The sequence below is a fragment of the Spinacia oleracea genome, chromosome 5 (assembly GCF_020520425.1).
Source record: "Spinacia oleracea cultivar Varoflay chromosome 5, BTI_SOV_V1, whole genome shotgun sequence".
NCBI classification, from domain to species: Eukaryota; Viridiplantae; Streptophyta; class Magnoliopsida; order Caryophyllales; family Amaranthaceae; genus Spinacia; species Spinacia oleracea.
The window spans coordinates 1,095,195-1,115,046 of NC_079491.1; the positions used below are offsets into that span (position 1 = coordinate 1,095,195).

Genomic DNA, 19,852 nt, shown 5'->3' on the forward strand with positions numbered 1-19,852 from the left:
ACAACAACCAAAATTTCCCAACTAAGGGTATAAGACTAGCTAATGGGAACCGAATATGCGAAGACTATTAATTTAAAACATGTAGATTGAGTTACGCTGAAATGACATATCACTCACAATATCAAAACATGTACTTCCTCCGTCTTTTAATACTCGCAACGTTTGGACTTTTGCCACTATTCATATAATCTACTTTGACTATTCTTAGTGCTTTTTATATAAGATAAAACATAGTCAAGTGGGTTCTTTTTAGATTCGTCTCAATGTGTATTTTCAAAATATCAAATTTTTATAATTTTTGCATAAAGAGAATTTAAGATATAAATGATCAAAGTTGTGCATTGGCATGCATGAAACTAACAAACGTTGCGAGTATTAAAAGACGGAGGAAGTAAGTTTTTTTGGTTTTGAGAGAGCCACAGAGGACAATATTACAGATGATATTTGGTGAAGTATAAGGATTATGGATACCATCTCCCAAAACTCTAACCAACTTAACTAGTTAATTTCCGCGTAGTACGTGTACAATAATATAATCGAATCAAATTATAAATGATATGGGCCATACTAACTTAACGTCTAGAGCCATAAATGTTTCGAGGTTTTGTGACTAATCAAATCTTCTATAATCGTCTTACGACTCAAAAATAAATGCAAAATAGACCTGATAAAAAGGCGAGCCGGCCCAAGCTTCGGGCCAATTTGTGTGCCCAAAATCCGTTATTTCGGGCCAAAACAGCGGGGTTTTCGGGCCATTTTCGGGCCGGGGAAAAATTATAACTAAAATTGTTGTTTTATGTTGCCCAAAGCCCGCATTTTTTTTAAAAAAGTCGGGGAGGGCTGACCCGAACATCGGGTCGGAATATTCTGCCCCAAACCCGGCAATTTCGGATCAGGTTGGCCCATGTTGATCAGCTCTAATGCAAAACAAGGTCGACAACATCTCATATCAGCGTCGTTTATAACTCCCGTTGTACAGCCAAATTATAGTTACTATTAAACTACTCCGTGTCACCTATAAAATGGAACCTAATCCAATATATATATCATGAATTCTGCCACCTTCCTACCACTCATGAATTCATGATATAGTTAGTAGTTAGTGACAAATGACAATTAGTGTTGATTAGATTATGATTAAAGACAATCTATAGTGTATCAAGTTAGTAACTAAACTCTCAACTTCTTATCTTTCAGAATTACAGCCATGTCAAACCAGACCCCAACACACGTTCTTTAACACCATAAACTCACTGACTCCACTCCACCACCTCCCTTAATAATCGAATTTGTTTAAGCATAAACTTAATTAAACTAATTTAAATTGAATAAAATTATTCCAATATTTTTGTTTGTTTTTCAGATGTATTTCTTTGTTTCTCATGCTTTACTGAAGAACAGAAGATGGAGAAGCAGAGAAACTGCTCATCTTGGAAATCCACAAAGTTTCTGGTTATTTCTTTAACTCTTTCTTTCTCTTTCTTTCTCTTTTCATTTTTCTCTTTCTGGGTAATGCGAGCTTCTCCTTTACTCCATCAAGAATCTTATGTTGTGATTAGTTCACCCTCTTTAAGTTTAAGCTTTAATTCCTTAAATCTGCAATCTTTGACAGTTCCTAGTACAGATTCTACTCCAATTAATCTTAATAATACTGCTAATTTGAAGAAACCCCAGTTGAGAAAACCTCAAGTTTCATCTGGGTTTGTTGATAGTAGTAGAAATTTCACTGTTTTGGGTAAAAATTTCTCAGTTTCTAGAGTGAAAGTTGTGGATTTGAGGAGTACCCATTTGAGGAAATCACAAAATTCATCTGGGTTTGTGAAATCTTCCATTTTTGAGGATGAAGTTGGTAAAGTTGTGAAGAGTGAGTTAAATTTGACTTCAGTTGGTAAAATTGATGAGGAAATTGAAGAAAAGAAGGGTAAAGATTGTGATGTTTCCAAAGGGAAGTGGGTGTTTGATGATAGTTACCCATTGTACACAAATTTCTCATGCCCTTTCATTGATGAAGGGTTTAATTGCCAAGGAAATGGGAGGTGGGACAAAGATTACATGAAATGGAGATGGCAACCTCAAGATTGTGACATTCCAAGGTATTGCATTTGTAATCCTTTTTTGCAATCTTTTGTAGGAAAAACCATGTTGTTATTAGGATAGGACTCGTGTACTCATGTCGAAAACAAGTACGTAGTACGTGTTCAAGTGTTTGATTTGACTATATGATTGAAACAATTCCATGTTTTTGTGACATTCCATGCTATTATAGAAATTTCATCTTTTGTAGGAAAACTATGCTGTTATTAGGATATTACTTGAGTACTTATGTCAAAAACAAGTACGTGTTCAAGTGTTAGACTCGAGTATATGATCCAAAACAATTTGATGTTTTTGTGACATTCCGTGCTGTTATAGAAATGTCATCTTTTGTAGGAAAAACTATGCTGTTATTAGGATATGACTTGTGCACTTATGTTCAAAACAAGTACGTGTTCAAGTGTTAGACTCGACTATATGATGAAACAATGTCATGTTTGTGTGACATTCCATGCTATTATAGAAATTAATTTCATCTTTTGTAGGAAAAACTATGTTGTTATTAGGATATTATAATTACTTGAGTACTTATTTAAAAAACAAGTACGTGTTCAAGTGTTAGACTCGACTATATGATGAAACAATGTCATGTTTGTGTGACATTCCATGCTATTATAGAAATTTCATCTTTTGTAGGAAAAACTATGTTGTTATTAGGATACGACTCATGTACTTATGTCAAAAACAAGTACGTGTCCAAGTGTTAGACTCGACTATATGATCCAAAAAAAAATCATGTTTTTGACATTCCATGCTATTATAGATATTTCTGCAGGTAACCCATAAAAGTTGATATTGAAGTCATATGTTTTTTGGTGTAAATATTGAAGTTATATGTGCTAACTCACTAACTGCTAAACTAGGATATAGTCGTATTGACATCATTATGTGTAGGACTATTTGAAGTTTTCGGATAAAATTACACCTCCATTTAAATGTTAGGTTCAATGCAACAAATATGCTGGAAATGATTAGAGGAAAGAGGGTAGTCTTTGCTGGGGATTCAATTAACAGGAATCAATGGGAATCATTGCTTTGTTTACTGATGGGAGCTGTTAAAGATCCCACTCGGGTCTATGAGACGCGAGGCCGGAGAATTACAAAGAATAGAGGAAGTTATAGTTTTAGATTTGTGGTAAAAACTTAACTCCTTCAATACTTTTGTACTTATGTTTTTCAGAATGTTTGTGCTAATTATTGTGGTGGTTTTGCAATGTAGGATTATCAGTGTACAGTTGAATTCTATGTGACGCATTTCTTAGTACGTGAAGGCAAGTCGAGGATAGGGAGGAAGCGTAAGGAAACTTTGCGTATTGATAGTGTTGATAGAGATTCAGCAAAATGGAGAGGAGCTGATATCTTGATCTTTAACACTGGGAATTGGTGGACTCATTTCAAAACAAAAGCAGGGTAAGGTCATGTTTACTAAATATGAAGTATTGAAATAGCTTGTCTAATACTTTCAGGTTCACATTAACCATTTTAAGATGTACAAAAAAAGCCAGTCACATTTCTTAAAATAGAGATGGATTATGATTGGGTTTGTTAGAAAGTCGTCACATTTCTTAAATTATAATGGGTTGCGACTATGTCATTACTGATTTTGAACGAAGAAAGTATGTGTTCGGAACTCCTTTTGTGTTTCTCTCAAAGTTAAAACGACAACTTTTATGTAAGACCGCCTTACCGAAAATACCGCTTTGATTGCTTAACTAATTGGTTTCATTGCTTAACTAATTGGTTCCAATGTTTAACTAATTAGTTTCATTGCTTAACTAATTGGTTCTATTGCTTAACTAATTAGTTCTTGTGCTTAACTAATTGGTTCATGTGCTTAACTAATTGGTTTCATTGCTTAACTAATCGGTTCCATTGTTTAACTTATATGACATGAATCCTTATACTTCGTATAAAAGTTTGTAAAGTTAAAATGTAGGAATCCTATGTCTTTCTGAACTTACAATAAACAATGCAATTGCATGTAGGAATAACTATTACCAGGAAGGTAAGCAAGTTTATCCCCACCTTGATCCTTTAGAAGCTTACAGAAAAGCTCTACTGACGTGGGCTACGTGGGTGGATAAATTCATCAATCCACGCAAAACCCACGTTTTCTTTCGAAGTACAGCACCCGCTCATTTCAGGTTTGTTCGCTATCCTCAATTTAGAAGTTGCATCATGGTACACAATGAGCATGATACACCTTAAGAACGCAAGTACATAGTTAAAAGAACATGAATATATTTATTATTTATACTTTTAATAAAAAGTAAGTGAAATAATATATCGCATGTTTTTTTGTCGCAAGATCATGTACTTTTGTTTGTACACATATGTTCTTTTGATGCACCATGCTTATTGTCCACGAATTACTACTCTACCCTGTGAGTTGCAGTCATCTTGTTCATAACTTTCCGCTCTGTAAATTGTCTGGTTTTGCTGGTTTTGCTGAACAGAGGAGGGCAATGGAATACTGGTGGACATTGTAGAGAGGTACGAAAACCCCTGAATGAAACGTACATAGACAATGTTGATAAAGATATTATCGCTCAGGAAGTCATCACCACGATGAAAACTCCCGTTACATTCGTGAATGTAACGGGATTATCATCATATAGGATTGATGGACATCCTTCAAAGTATGGTAAAAACCCAGGAAAGAAGGGATCTTCAGTTGAAGATTGCAGTCATTGGTGTCTTCCTGGAGTTCCAGATGCGTGGAACGAGCTGATTTATCATCAGTTGGTTTTAAAACAACAGAAGAATCTGTATGCTAGTTGATGAGCTTTTTTTGGATAAGCAAATCTGTATACTTATGCTTTTTTTGGACAGAGGAGAATAGGATTATAGATGATTACACATTCTTTGATTAACTTTTATGTTTGATCACTCTGCTGTTAGGTTTATAATTTCTTGTAATCAGTTGTAATGAAAAGAGAGGAACCAAAGGAAAAAAATTCTTGTAATTTCTGTCTTTTCCAGTGAATATGTACATACAAATCAAGAGTTTGTTGCTTGTTATATCTTGACTAATGATTGATAAATGATAATATGAAGGAAATTATGGTTGAATTGATAGCAAATTAGCAACTAGCTAGACATGACAAAATTGACCTATATCCGATCAACTTGGGTAAACACTGACGAATAACTCTTCTAAATGTGATTTGAACAAAATAAACACAAATATAACTTGATGTAAATGACCCGTTTGACACCTCTACTTAAGAAAAATGGTAAACTGTATAAGTACTGCGTAACTTTACCCTTAATCAGAAGTTGTCTTGATTAATTACTTGCATTGTTGTAAGCCTTTATAGATAATGCGTTTTCACTCGTTCTTAAACTTTTTAAAGAGTCAACAAAGTCTCCCAGAACAGATACATTCTCGTCGTCGGTCCCGCTGGTGCCTGCTTTGTGCACACGTGCACTCCGATCGACCCTCGAACCTCGTCCCTTGTCGTCAGTAGGCAAGAGCGCCCGTTCCGAATCAAGCACCAGCTCGTGTTCCTCAAACCTTGAGATTCACTTCTCGCACAAGGCAAAGCAGTCGGACCGTGATGTCATCCCGTGATGTCATCCGAACAACTTGGGATCATAGACAAATGATTTGATCTGCCCTAATTTAAAATGGATGATTGAATTAAGATAGTACCAGAGAATGCAAATGATACCTTTGACTGCTTCATACTGTCAAAAGACAATACCAGAAGGGCATAAAATACATGACAATGATCAACCAACAGATTTCTGCATGATTTCTGCATGATTTCTGCATCACTCTTATGAGTTGTAACTTTATTTCACTGGATATGATACTATGAACAAATAAAATGTTACATAAACTGTAAAACTCGATTGTTACCTCGAGTATTAAGCTATCTAAGACTATTGATGGTATACATATGTGGTTTGTTCCTGCTGTACAGGGAAGAATAATAGTTGCCCTTTATTACGATTATTATCTGCCTAATCCAAATAATTATACCATAAATATATCGATAATCTCATGATTTATGTATGTAAATGCATAGAGCTCAGCGAGACTGATGTTTCCTTGCACGACTTTGAGAGGGTAGAAAATCATCCTTCTTAGATGCCTCGGGTTTCCGGGCCCAAGCAGGTGCTTCATTCGGGCCATAACGATAGTCATAAAAGAGCTCCTCATTCGCTTCAATTCGTTCCTTAGAAAAAATGCCAATTCTATGATCTCCTGCCACCAGCATTATCTGGACAAAATAGCACATTAGTTGAACTGATAAACTCCTAGAATCGGAAAGCAAAGATAGTACAAATCATGTACTTCCTCCGTTTAACGTTTGTCACTTTCACGCATTTCAATGCATAACTTTGATCATTAATACCTTTAAATCTTTTTAAGCAAAAAAAAATATAAAAAGTTGATATTTTTAAAATACACATTGAGACGATGAGTCTAACAAGATCTCACATGACTATGTTTTTATCTTACATGTAAAAGATCTCACATGACTATGTTTTTATCTTACATGTAAAAGATCTCACATGACTATGTTTTTATCTTACATGTAAGTCACCAACAGTAGTCAAATTAGAATATGTGAATAGTGTAAAAAGTCAAATTAGAATACGTGAATAGTGTAAACAATCCAAACGTTACGAGAATTTAAGAACGGAGGAAGTATTATGTACCTTGCAATAGCAATTGGGCTTTGATGAGTGATTCGCAAACTTCAGTTTGTCTCCTTGACGGCAGGCATCAAGAACATACTGTGAACCAAAAAAGAAGTTGTTGTTTTAGGATACAGAGTTACTACTTACTATTACACAAAATGTTCAGAAAAGGAGTACAAAAGTATACAGCCTCATAGGAGTTCACAAAGGACATTCTGATTTTTGCTGGAAAAAGAAAACCACCAAATTTGACTTGGAAATCAGGTGTTTAAGGCCTATAATGCTTATGTTAGATGTGAGTTTCATAATCACTTCTCAGTTCACGAACGCATACTCTATAGTCTTCTTTGGGTCACTCTAAAACTATACCACCTGTCATCACGTGCTGACTATTCTGCCTACTCCCTTAGGTTAGTCACGCACTATGCACCACTCTCTAAGCCTCGATAGTAAGAAGAGTCAGGCTTCCTCAACGATGGCACAACTCCTAGTGCCTAAGTTTAGCTCGTAGCACGATTCCTTGGTGCTAAAGAAATGCCCGATTAGCTAAGCACACTCCCTTGGTGCTAGAGAAATGTCCGATTAGCAAAGCACACTCCCTTGGTGCTAGAGAAATGTCCGATTAGCTAAGCACACTCCCTTGGTGCTAGACATATGCCCGATTAGTAGCTAAGAACACTTCCCTTGGTGCTAGAGATATGCTCGATTAGCTAAGCCCACTCCCTTGGTGCTTAGCTAGCAAGTTACGACGCCCATTGGTCGTAGATCGGTGAACACACTCGTATGTCCGTTCACTAGAATGACGCTCTAAGTGTCTCGTGTTTCCTTACTCATTCTTAGTGTAGGAAGGAAGATTAAATGATAGAGAACACAAACGAGCATTGGAATATTGTTTTGCTTGTATTGAAAACTCTATGGAAACTCTATGGTCTACAAACGATGCCTTGGTTGCCTATTTATAGGCCAATTTCCCTAAAGCTAGAATAAGGATTTTAGAGTTGAAGAATAGGGAAAGGATAATGGGATCCCCGTCTCCAAACACCACCAGTTGGTAGGATTTGTCCTATTTACCTTAAGGTAACACAGTGAGAATTTTTTACCAGCTGCCCAAAGCACGGTTGGTAAGAGTATTCGTTAATATATCGGAGTAATATCACTACATAGATGGAATAAAGAATAGTAAAATATGATGTTGAATAATCTTTGGTAAATAAACGAGAACCCCGAGTCACATTCATTACAGACTACATTATCTTCACTTTAATATTGTGTTAACTCATCCAGAACACTGAATTTTCCTCATTCTTCAACTCTTAAGTAAGCTCATTGCTTAAGACAGTCACACTTGCACTATATCAAATTATGCACTTTGCCCCTAGTAGTAGTAAGGAACAAACATCAAGCAAAATAGCTACGTGGTTATGCAGAAAAAGATCCACTAACCTGATCATTCAAGTCGAATAGATATGATGAATTTACTAGATCATATATTTTTCCGCGTTTATCAGCTTCTCGGTGTGATACCAATTCACCTGTATATTCTCCTAGGTAATCGTGTTTATTCACAGCATTCTGCATACACATGACACTTGGTTGTTTGAGCTTCAAATAGCAATAATTAAAAGTAACTCTTGCTATTTCTAAAACTAAATTAAGTTACTTTGTACTGTTGGTTTCTAACCTTGATAAAAGCTCCCCATCCAGCAACATCTGACCTTCCCAATAGAATCTGATCAGACGAAAAATAAAACATTATTAAAGAGCAAAACACAATATCAATGAAAGTATTGCTTGATTAAGCAGTCCAAGTAGTCTACCCTCTGTTGTTGCCTCAAGAGGAGTTTCATATTACCACATTGTCCGTCTCCTCTCTTTGATGGTTCACCAAGAGAACCCCCGCCGCAACTGAAAAAGATGCAGGAAACGTGTTCAAACAAAAATAAGACTAAACATTGAGGAAAAAAATATGGCACTTGCTGCATTAAAATTAGGGGTGGCAATTCGGGTCAATGGGTCAGGTTCGGGTTTGGTTTCGGTTCGATTTCGGATTGTGTCAAAATATATTACAAATATTGTAAAATTTAATATTACTATGATAAATGGGTCAATATCGGGTCGATTTCAGGTCATTGGTTCGGTTCAGGTCGGGTTCGGGTTTCTCTCAGTAACTTCAGGTCCGGTTCGAGTCGGGTTATCAAGTCGGGTCAGGGATTGCCAGACCTAATTAAAATGCTATAACTATTGAAGGGAATACTAGGTGGACTCCATGGATATTCAAGAGTTTCTCCGAAACGTCTTCACTTCTAGCCTTCTAGGTATATGTATACTTTAAGATGGCACAATTGCACAAAGGGAGTACATTCCTTTTTCAATGCATGCTTTAGAAGATCTTTGCCACTTGAATTCTTCCGTTAAAGTGAAAACACGTTTTCTAATTCCACCTAAACTCCTATTTAATAAAAATGTTTGAAAAATGAACTAATCAACGAAACAGATATGAATCCACTTATCCACATAGTACATGCGAGAAAGTTCGAACCAAGCTCTACAATGATGTAGGCCTACCACCTAGGTAATCCAAAAGGTATTTTTCCCCACCACCTATGCTGATGGTAATCATTTTACTCCCCCCCCCCCCCCAGTGAAGTAAAGTTCATCGGACTGTTAAAATCTGATAATGTGGAAATAACTATATGCAACACAATAAGGAATATGCAATTTCCATATAATGACAGAGTATATTCGTAAATGACTATTCTTCAAGCATTAGAAAACAGGCATTGAAGTCTGCTAATTCCAGTAATACGCTTAGGTTTAGTACAGCATAAGCAGCACAACCATAGTTAAAGGCAATTTTCACAGGTTCAAAGATGACTTAAAAGGTTGAAACATTTAATTACCTGACCCAGCAATTGCGACAAACATCTGGATCACATTCACGATTAGCTGCAAAACAAGGGCACTGCCGGCTTCTACACTGACTCTTTGCACAGTGGCATCCTCGAAATTTATTTTTGCAGTTCTTTGAGCACCTGTTATTTTAGCCACCATTATTTACTTACGTCCATTTAATCTTCATTATTTACATGGGGATTTGTTTACTTTACTACATTACTTTATTCAGTTGAAACTCAAAAGGAATGTGTCCTTACTTACCCACAGTATTTCTCGCAACAGGTTCCCTTTTTTAAGCACGAGCAATCCTTTCCACACATGAACTGGCATGAACATGGTGTGTACTGCTTCAGTGTCTGGTCTGCATCGCCAACCCTTTTCCAGCTAGATGGATGACCACTGGATTTCGTAGAATATTTCAGTCTCCGTGCTTTTCCTCTTTTACGAGATAATCTTGATCTGGATCTCATCAGTGCCTCGCTCTCCTGGATAAATACTTATTAGTTTATGATAGATGCTACTTAGGCTCCGTTTGTTTCAACGGAAAACATTTTGAAGGGAAAAAAATCAAGGGAAAATAGTTTTCTTTTGTTTGTTTCCTTACAAGAAAAATTATAAAGAAAAAGAACATAGAAGTGGAAAAGAGAGGAGAGAAAAGGAAAGGTAAGGGGGTTAGAGTGGAAAATGTAGCATTCCTTCTTTTCAAGAGGAAAGTTGGTTTTCCCCTAGAGAAAGTTGTTTTCCACCTTTGGGAAACCCTTAACAAAACAAACAAAGAAAACTGGGAAAATCATTTTCCGAAAAGGTGTTTTCCGTCAAAACAAACAGAGCCTTAGTGAAAACTGAAAACCAGTACTTTAAAAGGATACATATTTTTCACATACAGAACAAGAGCCATTTACATTTTTATTATGCCCATTTCCAATATGTAAATAAATGGGAAGAGAAGAGCTTGCAACACAGGTTGCTGCTAGCTTTACTTAACCAAAAGCATAGTATAGAAGAAATAGGGAAAATTAAATATATGCATACCACGTTGTTCGAATCAGCTCTTGCATTGTCTTCTGAAGAATGGACGGTATCCATATTGTGACTCATCAAAGCTCCATTATTTCGCATGTAATTGGACACCTCACTACAAGTCTTCAAACCAGATAACAAGTTTCTGGCTATCAGGCAACTGCAAAACATCTGTAAATTGAGAAGGTCGAATAACATACAACTTTATAATAAGCTGAGAAAAAACCTAATCTACATAAAAAGAAACTTAAATTCCCTTTCCACTTCTGACGTGTAGATGGGTATGTTTCATGATCCAATGACGAACAAAACAAACGAAGACTATTGAAACGGACAATTCTACCATAAAGCACATATAAATTACAAGACATGGCCATTAAAGTCACAAGTACAGGATTACCAAAATGACTTAACAAACCCTTTACAAAAAAAATAGAGAAGCCTTCACCCTCATAATGGTCTGTATATTGTAATGTCAGAAGGCTCCAAGAGTAGTCTTCGCAAATTAAAAAACAAGAGAGTAGTTTCACTAAAGCTAGAGTTAAAGTCTGAAATCTCAAAAATAATGTCGTAAGATTCTTAACTTTGTGATGCAAAGAGTCGCGTTAAGACTAACCTGTTTCTGCCAAATATCTCTAATCCTTTAACGTATAGATCTTTCTCCAGGGGCTTCCACTCACAGCTACTCGACAATATTCTCCTCTGTCTTTCAAAAATAATTGGCTGCTTTAGTTCAACCCTCCCATTATTGTCATGAACTTCACCTCCAACAATGTCATTTGTGTGGGAACTTGAAGTTTTCTGCAAGTTAAAATCACTTAAAATGCTTGAATCTCTCCCCTCCACAGGACTTTTGCATGTCATTTGATGACCCGCATATTGAAACGCCCCAACACTCAGTTTCCGGATTTTTCCAGATGAAATTTCATTTTCATAATTATCAGATTCCACTAACTCTCTATCAATGTCATCAGTGATCTTGCGCTTTGCCACATTTGTATGAACTACAGGCACAACGGTTGAAGCAGATAGGACTCCTGCAGTAGAACCTTCCCCGGAAACAGACTTCGAACTACAGCCTACGCCAACATCTGCACCGACTCCATTCACTTCAAAATTAAAAACACTAGAGCGCTTGTTTTCCCCTTTTAAAATAACATGGTCCTTGTGATGTAACGAAGAAGTATCTGAGCATTCCACCAATTCTTCGGTGGTTCGTCTAACCTGACAGGTTTGCCGAATTTTAACTACACTGTCCAAGCTTTGTACAATCAAAGAAGAAGAAGAAGAAGAAGAAGAAGAAGAAGAAAAATGCACCGGAAACAGATCAATAATTGCAGTTGCTGTTGAGTTAGTTAAAACATTGTAAAGATTTCCTAGGGAAAGAACAATAAGTCAAAGAGAGTCAATTGAGTTCATGTTGTTATTAATATTCTATAATTTAAACATATCATAAATCAAAAACTGTGGCTCTAGCTAATGTAGGGTTGAGGATCACCAGTCATTGTGCATAACATACAAGCCACCCTGTACTGAAAGGGAAACACGCATATCCCCACAGCCCAACCCAGAAACAACATCAACCACGACCATCTTACTTACATAATTAAGGTCGTAGCCGGTGCACAAGGCTCCCGCTATTTAGTGTAGGGTCTGGGGAAGGTCCAAATGTACATAGCCTTACCCTTAGTTAGTAACACAATCATTTTCATAAACGTGCAAAAATTGGCAAGCATCTCTAAAATCAACGTGCACATCAATTTGAATTCATAATAGTTCAATCATTTCTCTACTACTGGCAACTAAGTCAGATCATTGACTCCACCATCAAATTATTAATTCTAGCTATAACTGAAACCTTTGAGTTTCATTTCTTACATGCCACTACCACTGCAACTCTGAAAGTCTTCAACCACAATCAGGAATTCAGGATAGATACAACTAATACTGCTAATTACTAACCAACACCCCTGCCATAACAAACTCGCTACAACTTCACCAAAATCTCTAACAAGAAAAACACCTAAAGTATCCCATCCATATTCAAATATTGATCATTCCATAATGATTTTACACAACCAATTTCAAAAATTAAAGGAGACCAATTGTTTTCCATATATGTTAGGAAGTTTGGAACTTGAAAAGACATGTCAGAAACTCAGAATCAAGGAGATGTACCAGGAGGTAGCACTGGTCACTGCAAGGCTTCCTGTCTTCAGGTCCAGGCACATATAACTGTTTTTCACTCTGAAAAACTCATGACCAAAGGATTACTGGCTCAATAAATGCAGGAATAGAAATACAGAAGTGAGGAGACAAAAGAAAGAAAAGCTCACAGGGTAAACAAGATTTTGAGAGCATCCATGCAAACGACAGTCAAAAATCTGTTACAGAAATGCCAAAAAAAAGGAAAGAAAAACAAAATAGTCTGAAGATGCAATCAGACAAATAGAAAAATGGCTCTAATATATCAACATATTTCCAAAGATTGATACATACCAAACACCGGCGGCAAAAAAGATTGTCAAAAGAATCTAAAGAAGCACTTAGACTCTTCTCGAGAAACAGTTTTCCTCCAGAAGACCTTTGTTCTTGTGACACCTCAAACTTCAGCTTTAGCTTATTGTACCTCTCCTGAAAAATTAGAAACGGAAGAACATTATACAATCCTATCAGCAAGGGGAATTCATTAATAAAAGTGCAAGTTGGCATTTTTCAACAATTTTAGACAAAAATACAACAAGATGTAGGAACACATCACGACACTAATCTCACGGTTACATTTAAGGTAATAAGGATACCTGGATTTCAACAGGGGTGCCTCCAATGAAATGGCTAACTACATCAGCAACATCACCATCTACTCCATGCTCCTGAAAAGCCATCCTTAAGAAAGGACAAAGGGAAGTTCCTTTAAATGGAAGTATGAAGATATACTAACCATTCTAACAAAATAGTATCAATATACTATATAACAATAATACTATCGAGAAAAGAACTATATAGTATTTTCTCTTTAGTTCTTCCATAGTCGAAAATAAAATGTGAAATCATTACTATCTGCGTCTCTTATTAGTTTTGACACTTATCATAGCACATGGACACATAGTTTTAGGTAATTTGTTATTTTTTGGTTATTAATTGATTCAATTGTTATTTGATTGGAAAGTGGATGTGATAGGAGACAATGGAGGTTTTTTTATTTATTTATTGAAAAGGTGGAAATGATAGGAGATAGTGAAGTATAGAATGTAAGAGAGTGTGGGGCCCCAACTTTTTAGTGATGGGAACAGATGTGTGTTAAAAGATTTTTTTTTCCCAGTTGTCTAAAGCTAAAACAAGAGTTTGCCGAAAGCTTCGTTTAAGCTCAACTTCGAGCTTTAGCAAGTCATAGTGGGACATTCCAAAAATAATAGTCAAAACTTATCTGGGATAGAGGGATCGAGGGAGTTTTAAAAAAAATTTGAGTTTTAAAAATGCCTTCCTGCTGTCTATTGTGACTTTCCATTGGTTGGAATTTCTAGCTATCTTGGTAAGAATTTTATATCTTTATTTCTCTCCCGGAAATCCTTTGCGTCACAAGGAATCGTAATGTCTTTCTAGGGGATTGCAGGCCTCTTTACTGGCTGCTACTTGTGGTTGAAATTTCATGGCATGTGGGCAGTAGTACTAATTAAATAATAGCTAATTGAAAGACCACTAATGAGACTCTGGATCACCACATCCAACATCCAACTTTTGGCAATTTTGAAGTGAACTTAACATTGTGAGAAAGCAGGATGAACAATGCTTAAGAATATGTGAACCAGAAATAGAACATGCAACATGGCATCATATATTTTGCATATGCGGGGGACATTTTAATAGATTTTGTAACATTGAATATGTTTACCACAGAATTCGATCTTCACCGTCAGAAAAAGCACGCTTCTCTTCCTCAACTTCTGGATCTTCATCCTCACTGTCACTATATATCAGTGCTTCATTTCCAGATTGATCATAGTAGATGCGTCTTCTTCCAACCACCGACTGGTCTTCCGGCATTCTCTGATTTCTACATTTCATGAGAAATAATAGTAAACGTGAAATTGTGGATATGCTTCTCTTAATGAGGAGAGCAGAAAACTTACAACACTAGTTACCGTCATTTTAGACAAATCATTAACTAAAATCAGTTAAAAAGATATAAAAAAAACAATTCTAATTTTGTACGCTTCATCAGATACACGACCATAGAAAACCATAGCAGAGAAAGTCTATATTTTGTGTCATATTTACAGAAAATAACGTCTCGAAAATTTCATAGAGTGGCTTCAGCAAGAAGACAAAGATGAAGGAATCTATTTGCTCTAGAAGCTTTTTGAAAAAAAAGAGAAGAGATAGATATTACGAAATTCACACCTATCCAAAAAAACCCATGTTGTGTATGTCGGTATCCTTTCAATTTTAGGTAGCTTGATGCTTTTGGCAGATATGACTTCATGGACATTAGCAAAGTCTTTCTCTGCTAAATCAGAATGAAACCCATTGAATATGCTGAGAGCGCTTTCAACCCCTAACCGAGGAACTTCACATGATATATTTTTCACTGTGGAAGGATTCACTTCAAATGTTGCTGACAGGCTTCCATGTATATGACTCTCCAATTTTTTCTGATTCTTATCTATTTTTTCCTTCAGAAAGACACGATCACGATTAGCGCAAAATAAGTCCTTAAAGTGTCAACATCTATTCCCCAAAACCATGGTCCCTTGAGTTTAATGATTAAAATCATGCCTCATCAAGTAGGCAGTAGTAGCATTAGTCTATATTGAACAAAGCTGGAAAACGAAGTTTAAACATATCTGCAGAATACAAAATAGACCAACTGAAAATTCACCTTAATTTGCACTGCTCGGTCTGCTCCAATTTCTTTTTTCAGTTGGTTGATCTTGGATATTAAGTCTCCAGAGCCCCTCTTCATCATATCTTTCAGGGAGTCCTGAAAAATAATAGACTTAGCAAAAACATGCGATACCATATATTTCTTTTATTATTAGTAATAGAAAATATATTACAAAGACACTAAGTGTGCGTCACCCATGCGATTTTGACAGCATCCACTAAATCGAGGATCAAACACAGTTAACCTGTTCAGCATTTGTTAAGTCCATTGGTCCAAATGAATTTTTGTCTCCATCTCATCTCAAACATAACATAATTCACATCAACCAAATTGGGAAAGGTTGCTATTTGATTGAATCAAGCCACATTCAAGTTTCAAATTTCCCAAATCAAGCCATATTGTTCTAAAGGGGCAAGTCAGGGACACAATAAGGTTTAAGAGGATTATTACGCCAACTCTGAGACATTTTAAGATCCTAAGCTATAAACCGAATTCTGCAACATACCACAAAAGTGATTGACGGCGATGTACTAAAACTCTCTCTATCTCTTGTTTCCCTCTGCAGGCTTAAGAGGAGATCAGACAGACCAGAAGGCAAAATTTGCACTATGGCTAATAGCTAATCTAGAGAATGACCCAAAAATAAACAATTACGAGGGTGAATTGGTAAGAGTGCTAGTCTCTATGCTCAATATCACCATAGGCAACTGGCAACCTTCATATTACAGAAGAGTTTGACTAGGGAACATCGGATGAGGACAAGAGCCAACATCTATTTGTTCGGTACTGGTGAAATGAATTATCAATAGGTCTTTGCAATGAATTAACCTTACACAATACACCAAACGGGGGAGAAACAACTCTCTTAAAACACTGATGCTTCATCTAGGATTATCCACCTTATTGCTCTAGACCTCCTTTGTCCTCTGTTTTGTATGCGGACTGAATGTCAGTGTATTGGTACATGTGTTCATCATAAAAGAATAGAATATACTTCCTCGTAAACAGTAACTATTCATATTAGGCTGAAAAACAGGTAAAATTCCACATAAATTCCAGGTGAATTCTCCTGTCCAATTCCAGTATTTGATATTAGATTAGAAGCATGTAAGGCTGTAACAAGGCAATGATTCAATTCCAAGTTGGAATATTTTTTATCAGGAACTTACTACTTCCACAGGTGACCATCGCAGCACAAAGGGCAGTGCCATAGTTCTTTATTGCCTTTTAAATACAACAAAATTCTTGATTCAGTATGCACTCATGAGTCATAAGTCATAACATCACCCACAGTCCCCAAAAACTACCCTAAAAACTAAAGCAAACAATTAAACACCGTATTTCTGCAACTACATCCAACACATGCAAGCAATTCATAAATCATCAAAAACTAAAATATGGAAACAAAGAAAAAGGTAGCAAGGGAGGATCGGAGGATCGGAGGAGCCACTGACTTTTGGCTTGGACAAAGAATCGGAAGTCCTTGACACCATCGCCGCCTCCCACTTCTCAACTTCAGGCCATTAAGAATGAGTACCTAGATAAGAGATTTTAGGGTTTCAACTCCGATATTAAAAGGCATTATGCACAAAAGGAAATGTCTCTATTTGGTAAAGTGATGTGGCTCGAATTCCAGAGGTCAACCTAGATTGTATAAGAGACCAGCTGTTTCACAGAAAGAGATTTTTAAAATCCAATGTGCTACAGAAAATCAGGTTCACGATCCCTCAACTTTATAATCATCCTGCAACAAGAAGAACAAATAAGATCTTCACCGCAGCCAACATTCTCTAGAAGCACATTGACATATGACAAAGTTTTGAATTCCCAACCAATAATCATTAGTTGAACAATCATTCAATTTGCATATCTTGCAATACACAATGAAGATCATACATTTGAGAGTTACTTGACCAAAAAACTAGCTCAAACACTGGATGCCAAACAAATCTTTCAATGCTGACATAACAATCTGCATATAATTTTCCCTTTTGGTCATTAATTAATTAGCCAACTTGAGGCGAATAAAACAAAGATGGATATTGTAATTTCACCGTTCTCCCCTCATGGTTAAGTTGTAAAATCTCATATGCATTTATTTTCGCTGTTTAGCATAGCATGATCCTGACACTCATAAATGTAAAATCATTATTTGCGTCATATAATCAAACTGGTGATCTTCCAATTCTTAACCGTTAAGTTTATGACTACACCTTAGAATTACGTTTTGGTATTGATGCAATCTTGATCAGTTCACACCTGTCACCCCGTTTCATTATTGTGTATCACATTAGTTAAAATATAGAAGTTGATGACCATATATACTACGTACCACAATTGCTTAGTATTTTAGTGTGAAGTTGGTATACTGAGTGAAGAAAACAAGGAATATATAGGACGATTACAAGAAATCTTGTTACCTACAATGACAAATTTATTCCAAATTCAATTTATTACAAATTCAATTTATTACAAATTCAATTTATTACAAGGAATGGTAATACAAGTAGATCTTTTCAGCAGTCAATATTAAAAATTCAGTTTCTTTATCAGGTTGGAGAAAACAATTTAACTTCAGGTCGACCCCTTCTTTCACTTCATTTTTTATATTTTATTTTAGTACATAAACATGAATTACTCAAAATTTACTTAACCCAAACCTTAAAAATTACTCGACTTCAAACCGATTTGGACTAATGGCAATGTGCATACAAATCAGAACATCATATAGGTCCATGCTTAGCATGATCCTGATAAACCATCTCACATTGATCTCACTATTAGCTCTTCAATATTGAAAAGTTGCCAAAAATATGATCCTAGGACTCATACCAAATTCTAATATTTGATAGAATAAATGGCACGAAGCCAAAATAAAAATTGGAAAACAATTGGGAAAATAAGGGACAACAATTCCAAGATAAAAAAAAATTGTTACCATTTTCTTAAGCTCAATCAAATTCTCAAGTTAGCAACAATACAAACTACCCCCACAAAAAAAGTAAGAACCCAAATACAAACAACATCAAAATCAAGCAAAATTCAATATAATTCCATAAGAACAAGCCCATCAAACAATACATATGCGATCAAAACTTATCAAATACGCAAATATATATAAACCGATCAAAACGGCAAATTCTAATACCTAAAAAATATGGGTTATTCAATCATAGAACTGAATAATAGCATATGCAAATTGGGGAAACCCCAAAAAAGTGGGATAATTTAAAAGAAAGATACTTTCTTTGAGAAAATTTCACACCTTTATTTCGGTTTAGCTGTTCCTCCAATCTTCTATACAAGGTCATGAAAACGCGAAAGTGGGTTAAAAGGAATCTGGAAAACAGTGATTTCTGGAGAATAAAATGCAGGGATTTTTTTTTTTTTATGATGATGGTGGTGGTGAAGAGTGGGAAGGAACTGTGGAAGAAGTGTTTATCTCTCCTTAAAAAAGTGATGTTTGTTAAAGGTCCTTTAAATTAGGAGTTCATTAGTTGACTGCCTTTTTTTTAGGTGTATATTTTGTGTTAAAGGAATGGAATTAGAAGCTTAAAAAATGACCTGGTTTTTATGTTGATGACCTAACATATACTTCCTCCATCTTTTAATACTCGCAACGTTTGAACTTTTGCCACTATTCATATAATCTACTTTGACTATTCTTAGTGCTTTTTATATAAGATAAAACATACTCAGGTTGGATCTTGTTAGATTCGTCTCAATGTGTATTTTCAAAATATCAACTTTTTATAATTTTTGCATAAAGAGAATTTAAGATATAAATGATCAAAGTTGTGCATTGGCATGCGTGAAACTAACAAACGTTGCGAGTATTAAAAGACGGAGGAAGTAAGTTGTAACACCACATGTACTAGAAAAATTCGAAGTTCCAAATAGAAATATTTGAAGTTCCAAATGAGTTAGAGTATACTTTCCCAATGAGTTTGAATGTTTGTTAAAAAGTCTTTTGAGTGTTCGTCAAAATGCCGTAAACGAATCATTTTTCACACTTCTCAATATGTATTATCAATCACGATTCACGAATATATCTAATTATCAATGAATAAAATTTTAAAAATATTATATTATGGAAGTGTAAATTGAGGCAAATTTAACAAGACATCACGTAGTCACGTGACAATTTTTTTTCTTAAATATAATCACTAAAATTAGTCAAAAGTAGACCATGTGAAAGTACAAAAGTCAAAGGGTTACAACTAAAGCTAAAGAAGAATCATTTCTACAGTGTAGTACTCCCTCCGTCCCAAAATTATCTTCCTGTTTGACCAATTTCACGGTTTT

At 35.7% G+C, this 19,852-nt stretch overlaps 2 protein-coding genes across 6 annotated transcripts; one reads left to right on the forward strand and one right to left on the reverse strand.

The window, feature by feature from the left end:
- The first annotated feature begins 1,170 nt into the window (after positions 1–1,170).
- Positions 1,171–5,115, forward strand: LOC110776981 (protein trichome birefringence-like 6). The gene is made up of 5 exons (XM_021981554.2): positions 1,171–2,093; positions 3,037–3,229; positions 3,314–3,504; positions 4,080–4,238; positions 4,551–5,115. The coding sequence occupies exons 1-5, from the start codon at positions 1,405–1,407 to the stop codon at positions 4,873–4,875; spliced, it is 1,557 nt and encodes a 518-aa protein (XP_021837246.1). The 5' UTR covers positions 1,171–1,404; the 3' UTR covers positions 4,876–5,115.
- Positions 5,116–5,841: 726 nt separating this feature from the next.
- On the reverse strand, positions 5,842–19,009 carry LOC110776989 (histone-lysine N-methyltransferase EZA1). 5 transcript variants are annotated; one of them, XM_056829948.1, is made up of 19 exons: positions 18,813–19,009; positions 17,192–17,291; positions 17,002–17,084; positions 15,542–15,643; positions 15,064–15,335; positions 14,555–14,716; positions 13,464–13,548; positions 13,162–13,296; positions 12,999–13,090; positions 12,841–12,909; positions 11,279–11,923; positions 10,675–10,822; positions 9,904–10,127; positions 9,648–9,779; positions 8,565–8,652; positions 8,429–8,476; positions 8,191–8,319; positions 6,766–6,843; positions 5,842–6,323 (listed from the first exon to the last, which is right to left on the reverse strand). In XM_056829948.1, exons 3-19 carry the CDS (start codon positions 17,038–17,040, stop codon positions 6,132–6,134), a joined length of 2,640 nt encoding a protein of 879 aa, XP_056685926.1. In that variant the 5' UTR covers positions 17,041–17,084; positions 17,192–17,291; positions 18,813–19,009; the 3' UTR covers positions 5,842–6,131. The 5 variants fall into 5 exon arrangements, with proteins under 5 accessions (XP_056685926.1, XP_021837254.1, XP_056685928.1 ...); XM_021981562.2 differs by having other exon boundaries at positions 11,279–11,886; positions 12,999–13,046; positions 18,813–19,007; XM_056829950.1 differs by having other exon boundaries at positions 11,279–11,886; positions 12,999–13,046; positions 17,002–17,291; positions 18,813–19,007.
- Between the last annotated feature and the right edge of the window lie 843 nt (positions 19,010–19,852).

Bases quoted from the DNA above. Each gene is read 5' to 3' on its own strand.
- LOC110776981 (XM_021981554.2), top strand. From the start codon at position 1,405: ATGGAGAAGCAGAGAAACTGCTCATCTTGGAAATCCACAAAGTTTCTG. The intron at 3,505-4,079 runs GTAAGGTCATGT...AATTGCATGTAG, and splicing joins CATTTCAAAACAAAAGCAGG to GAATAACTATTACCAGGAAG. The intron at 4,239-4,550 runs GTTTGTTCGCTA...TTTGCTGAACAG, and splicing joins ACAGCACCCGCTCATTTCAG to AGGAGGGCAATGGAATACTG.
- LOC110776989 (XM_056829948.1), bottom strand. From the start codon at position 17,040: ATGGTGTCAAGGACTTCCGATTCTTTGTCCAAGCCAAAA. The intron at 15,336-15,541 runs GTGAATTTTCAG...GTCTTTCTGAAG, and splicing joins ACCGAGCAGTGCAAATTAAG to GAAAAAATAGATAAGAATCA. The intron at 6,324-6,765 runs GTACATAATACT...TATTTTGTCCAG, and splicing joins AGCCCAATTGCTATTGCAAG to ATAATGCTGGTGGCAGGAGA.